Raw genomic sequence first — 10,322 nt, forward strand, 5'->3', positions numbered from 1 at the left:
ATAAACCAAAGGAAAGTACCGTAGCTTGGCTCTCCAGTCTAGGCTTCCAACTGCCATAGAACTTTACCACCTGCAGAAACAAGGAGCCAGGGGAAGACACCAGAGCAACATCCCTCTTGGCTTATCCCTTTGTATTCCTTGGGATGCATCATTCACTGTGGCCTCACATCCCTTGGAATTAGGCTGGGATTCTCTTTTATATTGAAAATTAAGAAAACTGGGCCTCTTTTGTTGCAGAGGAACAAATAGATTAAATTGCCAGCATTTATTATTCATCATGCCTGAATAGTTAAGCTCCTCATGGAAGTTCATAGGCATAGGTTGCATCCACACTGCAGAAATAATCCATTTTGACACCACTTTAACTGCCATGGCTCCATGCAATGGAATTCTTGGGTCTATAGTTTTGTGAGATATTTAGCTTCCTCTGTTGGAGAGCTCTGGTGCCACAATGAACTGCAATTCCCAGCGTTACAACACATTGGCAGTTAAAGTGGTGTCAAACTGGATTATCCCTGCAGTGTGGATGCAACCACAGACACGCAAACTGAAAAAGTCAATAAAATCACACTTTAAGCCAGTTGGTTCAGTATTGAATGTTCAGAGTCAGCAATAAAACTTTAAAAATTAAAAGAAACCAGGAAAAGGCTAAATGCCTACCAGAATAGCATGACTGTCTGGCATCTTGTTAGGGACAGCCACATGCGTGAGTTTTCCTTACATGGGTACATGCCCCTTTTTGGGTTATGTGGTAACTGGCATTCTTGCTCTCTCCACAAGTTATTGAACAGCCTCTATTGCCCCTGCATACTAAATTCATGCTTCATGGATCACACAATTGTCTCCAGACACAAAATTATGGCATCAGCATTGAGATCCATCAGGATCCTCTGGGGGTCTTATTGCTGCAGTACTCATTTTATGTCTGGCTATTGGGATGGAACCTGTGCCTGTTGTCTTTGGAGATGAAAAGAATATTCGAAACCATTGTTTTTCGGTTGTAAAATGGGTTTCCCAATAGTTGTGAAATTTCTCAATAGTTGAGAAAAATAACAAAGTAGTGAGACTTTTCTCTCCATTTTCTTTCCCAGTATTTGAAGCTCCAAAAGTGTGCAGGGGAGAAACATGGCAGCAAACATGTTTACTGTGTAAAGAATGGATTTCCTGCACACCAAATAATGAATATCTTCTACACAAGAAACACACACATAGTTTAGCAGGTTAGTCCTTTCACAACAATTTGGGATGCTCAAATGTCAGAAGAATACTGTGGAGAAATAATTTGTTTTCTCCCTCAGCAGGAAAAAAAACATTCCAGCAGTTATTTGTTCTTGCACATGAGGATGAAATAGCCAGAGATTAACATCCCTAGTGTCTATATGTATTGACTGAGGACATGTGGTAGATCTCCTTAGGGAGGACAATCTATATGGAGAGGTAGTAAGGCTGACACTTCTATTGTGGCTGTTATTCTTAGTACAGGATTGGGCAATAGAATTGGAAAGACTATTTGAAACTGTTCCACAAATTGTCAGAAAATGCGGTTTTTGCATGTCGAGAAATCCTGACAAGAAGAATCCTGGATTGACAAGAATCACTGCAGTTCAGAACTCATTCTGCACTTGCTTTCCACAAAGGGTTGTTTTGCACAGGAAAAAGCATTCTCTGCCTATGAAATAATGCTTGCATGCAGGAATTGTTCATGCAGAACAGTCTGTCTCCTGCACCAAAAAATGCTGAGGGAAATAAGGATTGCAAAATAATCACGTGTGAATTTCACACAGAATAAGTCCCAAATGGTAAATAGGCTTTCAGAATTATGTAGTTTGCAAAGTCTTTTGTGCATCAGGAAGAAAATGGCTAAAATTACTCAATGGTTTCTTCAAGAAGAAACACGGTGAAGAATTATGTCCCTATTGAGCAACTGTGGTCCGCAAACCCCATCATTGAATTTTACTTAGATTTCAAATGTTTTTGTCTGTGAGCCTTCTTGGGTCCCTACAGGGAGAAAGACGGCATACAAATGAAATTAATAATAATAATAATAATAATAATAATAATAATAATAATAACCCCTAGCTAACATAGCCAGTGATGTGAGATTCTGGAGAGCCCAGTGCAACAAATGTGGAGGAACAAAGTTGGCCAGCTGTGTTTTAAAAGCCAGCTGAGAATATATGTCTTTCCTTCCCTCACAGCACTAGATTTCCATAAAGATGAATTTGCCAATATATGGGCTCAAACAGACAGGCCAAAATAAAGCTGCTTCGGGTCACTTTGGAGATATGCTGCATGCGCCCTAAGAGGCCAGAAGTCGCACCAAAGCCATGCTTCAGTCCTAAGGACTGGATCGCAGCTTTGGCACAGCTTCTGGCCTCTTAAGATATGTGCGTCCTTTAAACAGCATACCTCCAAAGTGACCAGAAGCAGATGTAGCAATGAGTCAGATACTCTGAACCATTCCAGTAAAGTACTACTGGCTGATGGGCTTCCAGATGTTGCAGAGATGTAAGTGGATGTCTCACAGAGACCCTTAAACATTCCAGACAGCTCTTGGGTAAGTAAGTGACAGCACCACTTTGATGGTCTACTTTTATTTATTTAGATCCCAGAACCTTAGTGTTTGGCCCAGGTTGGGAAGTGTTTGTATTTATGGATATAGCTGCTTAACATCAACAGACGCTGTTGCCGGTACTACTGTTCTTTGAGTGCTTAGTTTTTTCTTTCCATTGACCAGATGTTTCTGCCACAGTAGTCGAAGTGTACCTGGAAAAGAAACCGGAAATAGATAATACAGTTTGAATATACCTGTAAGTTTTCACTAGAGGATCCATTTTATAGCTACCTGCAGCAATACACGTTGCTTCTCATGTCAGGTCAAAGGTGCTTCTGCTATGCATTTTAATCTGAACTGAGCTACCTAAGGTGTTGAACCAGACCTTTCAATAGTTTCATCGTCTTGGATAGCAACTTTGAATTTATTTATTTATTTTTAAATTAAGAAAGATCCCAAAATATTTCTTTTAAGAATAATAGATTAAGAATTAGAAACAGTGGGTGGTAGGAAAATATTTTACCTTCTAGTTGTGGCTAGAACACACTATGCTTCCATGTGGAAGACTAATAAAGTACCCCCAACATAGGAATGGTATGGAAAAATATTAAGTCTATTTCTTTTTTGATTGCAGCTTACTTTTTGTTTAAACTGCTTCAAAATGGCTGATAAAATACAGATAGAAATGCTTTAAAACAATAAATAAATTATGACCAAGGAGAGGATTCCAAAGGTCATCCATGGCCTGAGCAAGCTTTCCACCTTCCCTTGCAAGTAATAATATACACTGCCACATTGGTGGCCAAAATCCCCAGGATTAGTCCCAACCAAAGCATTTGACTTACCCAATACTAAGCAGAAAGAACAAGTGAACATGCTCATGAAAAAAGCCCAGTCTGGAGACAAATGTAGGACCTCTACCTCCATCATGATAGCTCTAAGACGGAGGTACATAATAATCAGAGAGAACAAAATGCAAACTCCTAAAGGCAAGAGAGAGACAACATTTACAATGGATGCACATGTAAACCACATTAAAAATGAGCATCTTTTTTGCTCAGGCTATCCACATACTTTGTCAAGAAAAATGGAATTCCATATAAAGCCAATGGAGGGAAATAGCAATGGTTTTACCCTTAACCAGCATATATATATATATATATATATATATATATATATATATATATATATGGACTACAGCTCCCACAATCCCTTACTTTTCCTAGATCTGGTAATTGTTCATTAGCTACTTCCATGCTCTTTCCTGAAGAGTGCAAGGCCTGTGAGTTCTGATGAGAACTAGACTTACATTAGAATGATAGCTGATTTAGAAAACAATAGACATTTTGTCTCTACCCAGGTGTGCTTTGGGACATCCCGGTTTTGAATGCAATTTCACCATTTTAGAAAGAGCTCCACAATTTGTTGTCATAGAGTGCAACCCTTTTGAAAACTGGATGCTGTTTGTGTTTACAAAACAGCTATAACTGTCCTGTTTAAGTCTGGGAAGTACCCAGCTACAGCCAAGCAGGAAAAAGTCAGGCCAGCTCCAGGGCTGTTGGGTTATAAGCAGAAACATGGTCCTGCCAGTCTGAGATTGCAAAGCGGGGAGCAGTCATGAACAGAATCCAAAAGTGAGATGAGAGTTGTCAGAAAGATTAGTTTGAAGATACATGCGTGGTCAGAAATCCTCAAAGTCTGAGATGTCAGACAGCGTTACGCAGATGTCTGGAAGCTATTCTCCTGCAGCAATGCAATGGCATGGGTTCAACTAATTTATAGTCAGCAGTTAATCAGTCCAGTTGGCTGCATTAGCTTAGCATCTTCCATTTAAAAAGAAGTAGGGCATTTCCTGACCCTTTGATCCCAGTGTTTTACATTACAGTGTTCTGTACAATGTCCCAATCTGCAACTGGTGCCTGGGTTGGACTGGACTTTTTCCTCTGCCTGTGACAAGACAGGACTGCCAGGCTCCTCCAGCTCCAAATGGCGTCCATGGTCTTGACTTTCCTCTTCCCCTTTGCCTTGGGAGGGCTTCTTCAAGTAGAACATGACAACTTTCTCTGTTTCTTCTTATCCTCCTCCCCATTTTTGTTTCAGTGTGTGCATGGCATGGGGTCACAAGAGACCTTCCAGATATTGTTGGCCCACAGGTCCCGCCATCCCTCACCGTTGGGTGTGATGGCTAGGGCCCTTGTGGATTGTAGTCATACAACATCTAGAAGGCCATGCATTGTCCATTCACATACACACAACACAGAGAGAGAGATGTTCTATGAAAGTCAGACTCTTTCTCACAGTATAGTGAGTTGATTTCCCCACCCCCAATCTAAGGGCAATGTAAGTGTTCCTAAATGTAGCTTACACCTAGTAGTCAAGACTTGTTGAGAGCATGTTGTTGTTGTTATGTGCCTTCCAGTCATTTCCGACTCATGGCAATCCTAAAGTGAACCTGTCATAGAGGTTTCTGGAGCTGAGAGTGTGTGGCTCACCTAGGTTCACCGAGCAGGAGATCTAACTCCAATCTCCAGAGTCCAAGTCCTACTCTCAAAGTAGCATAACTCCACTAGCGCAACTCCACTAGCATAACTTCACAGGATTGTGGAGTGCTCAAAGGTAGCCATATTGGTTAGGGAGTGTGAAGCTGCACCTGTGTGTCATTCTGGGAGAGTTACAGACTGCTATGAAATAAGAAGGCCCTGAGACCTGGATTACCCTGGATTTCACAGCAGTCTGTATTTGTCCCAAAAAGATAAATGGGTGCAGCTTCACCTTTTACACATGTCCATAAAAGGCATAAAAATGAATTCAATCAGTTGGTTGTACAAACATACCACCGCTCCCTGGGAATCCAGGCAGTACCTGCATGGTAAAAAGCTGCTGAAGAAATCAGGTTTTCGGGCACTTTCTTTTTCAAGCAACGTGTCAGAAGATCTTGAGAGCAGATCAAGGCAAGGAAACAACAGGCAAGGGCTATTAACATAAGGCCTTGTACAGCTGCCAGATTTGCTGGAAGTGGGGAGATTAAAAGAAACACTCAATGGCAAACTTGAAAACTTTTTCAGTGAATAGACATGCTCTGTCACGGAGCTACGTTGAATGCGACGTCTGAACAAGGACGCTCGCAGGGCTACAAGACCTATCCCACTTGCAACGTATCAGAAGCAGCGGATGCATAATATTCATGGCAGTTGAAGTCAAGCTTTGGAGTTCTCTATGTTTTGTCAGTGCTCTCTATGATTAGCAAAACCAGAATGATTTATGAAATATACTTAGGAGTGCAAAATGAAGCATGCAAATTAAGGCATGCAAATATAATGTATTTACACCGTTTTATTTATTTTATTTATTCAACTTGGACGGATATGGAAGTGTATAGATCCCATGGCAGTATGCCATCCAGCTGTTTGAATTTGACAGGGATAATCCCAATTAATCCTCTGTCATCCCATTTTTTTCAGATGCTTTTAAAATGTACTGGTTGTTCCCTCATCCTTCCACTTCCTCACTTGGTCCTCAGCTTACTTCAGTTGTCACAAACAGAATTCAAAGTGAAAAATACTTTTAACTCAGCAGGGGTGAAAGAAGGCAATTCTGGGCCTTTCCCTTCCCAGGAGGCTCAGGCAAAAGCAAACTACTGCAACCTCTCTTAACTTGTGAGTTGTTCCTCATAAATAACTTTTGCCATCTTGACCAGAGTCTGATACTTCTTGGCCCTGTCCTGGTTTTGGCCTCTGACATTTTTGAGGGTAGGTGTGCATAACAAAAATTGCAAACCCATTTAGCATAGTGTTCTAAAAATTGGAGAACCGTTGTGCCTCCTACCTGTAACAACAGAAATATAAGAACAGATAACAGTCCCAAAACAAATGCTCCACAGTCCCATATGGAAATCGTCTTCCTCAAAATGTTGCACTATCCAAAATGGCGATACAATGGCAATTATAAGCATCACAATACTGGTATAAGCCAATGCATAATACATATATCTGTAGAAGTTCATGGTGGCAATTTTGGCGAGGATCTGAAACGAGATGTGCCTTAGCATGAAAAACATAAACGTTGTTCAAATCAGAAGTTTTATTTAAATACGTTCAGCACTTAACACATGGGTAAATTTTACACATACTGCCTCACACGCAGCCACACTCACATGCACCAGTGCTCATAGATATGCAAACACAAGGTCAGGCTCTTTCATTCATTCTTTCACACATACTCATTCACTTTCTCATGAACAGACACACAAACGTTCATTCTGTTATGTATATGCAAGTACACACAAGTGCATTGTGTAAGAAAAAGAGATGAAGAATGTGACTGAGGGTGTGCGTATGTGTGTGTTTGAAAGAGAGATAAAGACAGAATTTGTGTGTGAAACTGGGTGTGAATGAATGTATCTGAAGAGAAAGAATGCTGGGTAGGAATCCTGCATCTCCACTGCAGAAATAATCCAGCTTGAATTGCCATTGCTCCATGCTATGACATTCTGGGAGTTGCAGTTTTGTGGGATATTTAGCCTTCTCTGTCAGAGAGCTCTGGTGCCACGACAAACTACAAATCCTAGAACTCCATTACGTTGAGCCGTGACAGTTAAAGTGGTGTCCAACTGGATTATTTCTGCAGTGAAGATTCAGCCTGTGTGAGAGTACAGGGATGCTGGTGGCGCAGTGGTTAAATGCCTGTACTGCAGCCATTCACTCACAATCCCTAAGGTTGCGGGTTCAAAGCCAGCCAAGGGCTCAAGCTCGACATAGGCTTGCATCCTTCCACAGGTCACTAAAATGGGTACCCAGCTTGATGGGGGCAATTAGCTTACAGTTGTAGACTGCTTAGGAGGTATGAAGTGGTATATAAATGAAGCTGTTGCTATTGCTACACATGAGAGTTCATGGGGAGGCAGAGAAAAAGAGACAGAGCCCCTTAGGGGCTGCTTCCACTGCCCCCCAAATCTTCTACCACCTCTGATGCCACCAATGGCTGCCCAAAAGCCTCTTTGTTCATTCCTCCTCTTCTTGGGCCCCATCCAGCTTCTAAGTCTCATGCCCAGGGGTCCCACCCCAAAGACTGAGAACCACTGCTGTATGATATTGTGTTCAAAGATTCTCCAGGAATTCCATTTGGTCCAAAACACAGCAGCAAAGTTGCCCAAAGAATCATTTTACATCCATTTCAGAACAGCTGCACTGCTTCTTGATATGTCTCCAGGGAGAGCTTAAGGTTCCAGTTATTACCTATAACACTTTAAATGACTTCTTTACAGGGTTCCATACCAAGCTGCCAGCACCTAAAGATGAAGATCTGTTGCCCAGCATGGGCTGATTCAACACTGGTTGGGGGATGTATGGCCAGATCATTGGCCAGATCAGATGTGAAACTCTTTTCCATGGGAGCTCCAATTGTCCCAATCCCATTTTTAAACTTTAGTACACCTGGTGAAGGCAGTTTTGTTCATGCTTGTGTTCCATCAGCAACCATATGACTTAAAAACATATTGGCCACATCAAACTATTTATGCCATAAATTTTTGTGGGTTTTTCAGGCTATGTGGCCATGTTCTAGAAGAGTTTATTCCCAAATAAACTCTTCTAGAACATGGCCACATAGTCTGAAAAACCCACAAAAATCTATGGATGCCGGACATGAAAGCCTTCAACTTCATATTCATGTCATCTCTATTATATGTCACACAACCTCTATTTATACCACTTTGGATCCTGTCTTGCCACTTTGGTTATGTTGGCTTGTTTTTATTAAATTATTGTTAGACGCTGTGATTCCTAAAGATTAATATTTTGCTGTTAGCTATCTGGAGTGTTTCATTTGAAATGTGATGTTGGAGGAGAAGGACACTATAGCCATGGCAGCACTGCTGTATGGTGCCTCTTCAGCACTGCATCATCTAAATGCAGCACCGGAGACGCGCCATGATGCCGCATGGCATCTGGAATGGCACGCGGCATCATGATGGTCTAGGGACAGAGTCAGGGTGTCCATTGTCAGGACACTGCACCCTTTCAGGCCGGTTTGTATAGGGCCATAGTTACATGCTGGTTGTGCTATACCACTCTTCTGTGAATACTGATATTGTGCAACCAATTGTGTATTGGCCAGTGTGCTTGCTTATTGCCCCATTCTACAATCCCAGTGAATGAAAGGTTAATTAGACATTATCCACGAATGCATAAATAGCATGTGAAATGGTTATTTCTCCTGGAACTCCATCTATATAATCATTTACTGAATTTGTCTGTTGCATAACAATCAGAAAAGCACAGCGGCATGTGATATATCAGTGCCACACCAACAGGCAGATGACCAATATTTACAGTAGCTCTACCATGTTTGAGTGTCAGGTCAGGAATGATGTATTTGTTCTTACAAATGAAGCTGTCCTTCTTGCCAATGTCCTGGAGTTGTCCCTGTGACTAAGAACTACATTTTGCTGCAAGTCAGGGACACAAGAAGACCTCCCCATTGCATTGTAGCATCGCAATGGCTACTTGGCTTTCCAGAGTTTGGCCTCCAACTGCCATAGAACCTTTCCAGCCATAGGAACAGAACCCTAGGATGGGGGTGGCAGAAAAGCCATGGTTGGAATATTCCTTTCTTGTGCAGGGGCATTTATATCACTTACTATAGAACTTAGACTGTAGCCAAGCTCCTATACACTTGTAACTGAGGATAAATGCATACCATCATCATTACCCAGGGCCCTACAATTTCATTGCCAACTGTGCAGTGGGCAGAGTTCACTTATTGTGCAATGGCCAAATTCATCCTCACGAGAATAATAGATTCAATGAGTTTTAAGAGACCACAAAGGCCACCCAGTCCAACCCCCTGCCAGAACTGGACACAGTTTTCCAGGTGAGGCCTGACTAAAGCAGAACAGAGTGGCACTATTACTTCCCTTGATCTAGACACTATACTTCTATTAATACAGCCTAGAATCGCATTGGCCTTTTTAGCTGCCACATCATACTGTTGACTCGTGTTCATCTTGTGGTCTATATGGACTCCTAGATCCCTTTCACTTGTAGTCTTTTCACATGTAAGGATAGAACTTTCTTTTTTAAAACAAAGGAAAATGTTTTTAAAAGGTATTTCTCTGTTCTTGAGAAATCAAATTAGATTCTTCACAGTGATGGAAAATGCTCTTTTCTGTACAAAAATATCACATGCCAATTTTGCACAGAAAAAGTGCTCAACTCCAATTAATTTTTGAAAACTGACGTTTTTGTAGTCTTCTTTCACACACACACAGAGAAAACTGGTAACATTATGTGTGATGTCATTGAAGAAGAAAATTAGCAAAGAATTACATCTCTCTTAATCACCCACCAAGTTGAAAAGGAGAGAGAGGATTCCTTCTGTGTGCTTTCAGAACAGTTTGCTACACCGGAGACAGAGCCTTTTTCTCACTACACAGCTATGGCACAATGCTTCCACTGTGGTTTGTAGTCTGGTGGCTAGAGCACTCCAGCTGAAAATTGTAAATGCCCTCCTTGAACTGCAAATCCCAGAATTCCATGGGATGTTGCTATGGCAAGTAGAGTTATAATTGTGTACTATGAAAGGGTTCCAGCTGGACGCCAAGAGGTACCACTCCTAGTGAGTAAAGCAAGTGTGCTGAGCATGTCTTGGAGGTCCATATTGTCCCTGGAAAGGCCCTTGGGGCTCCCTCTTCATTCCTGAAATCCCTTAATCCATTTTCATATGTGTGTGTGTGCATGTGTGTGTATGTGCATGTGTTTATGTTTAGAGA

At 41.6% G+C, this 10,322-nt stretch overlaps 1 protein-coding gene across 1 annotated transcript; it reads right to left on the minus strand.

The window, feature by feature from the left end:
• Positions 1 to 2,592: 2,592 nt before the first annotated feature.
• On the minus strand, positions 2,593 to 9,071 carry LOC121915987. The gene is made up of 5 exons (XM_042440688.1): positions 8,937 to 9,071; positions 6,380 to 6,578; positions 5,417 to 5,563; positions 3,400 to 3,537; positions 2,593 to 2,766 (listed from the first exon to the last, which is right to left on the minus strand). Exons 1-5 carry the CDS (start codon positions 9,030 to 9,032, stop codon positions 2,651 to 2,653), a joined length of 696 nt encoding a protein of 231 aa, XP_042296622.1. The 5' UTR covers positions 9,033 to 9,071; the 3' UTR covers positions 2,593 to 2,650.
• Between the last annotated feature and the right edge of the window lie 1,251 nt (positions 9,072 to 10,322).

The sequence above is a fragment of the Sceloporus undulatus genome, chromosome 9 (assembly GCF_019175285.1).
Source record: "Sceloporus undulatus isolate JIND9_A2432 ecotype Alabama chromosome 9, SceUnd_v1.1, whole genome shotgun sequence".
Lineage (NCBI taxonomy): Eukaryota > Metazoa > Chordata > Lepidosauria > Squamata > Phrynosomatidae > Sceloporus > Sceloporus undulatus.

Excerpts from the sequence above, each read along its gene's own strand:
- LOC121915987 (XM_042440688.1), bottom strand. The coding sequence starts at position 9,032 with ATGGGGAGGTCTTCTTGTGTCCCTGACTTGCAGCAAAATGTAGTTCTT. Across the intron at positions 3,538-5,416 it reads AGCAGCTTTTTACCATGCAG|GAGTTTGCATTTTGTTCTCT; the intron begins GTACTGCCTGGA and ends TCTTGCCTTTAG. Across the intron at positions 2,767-3,399 it reads TTCTTTCTGCTTAGTATTGG|GTACACTTCGACTACTGTGG; the intron begins GTAAGTCAAATG and ends TTTCTTTTCCAG.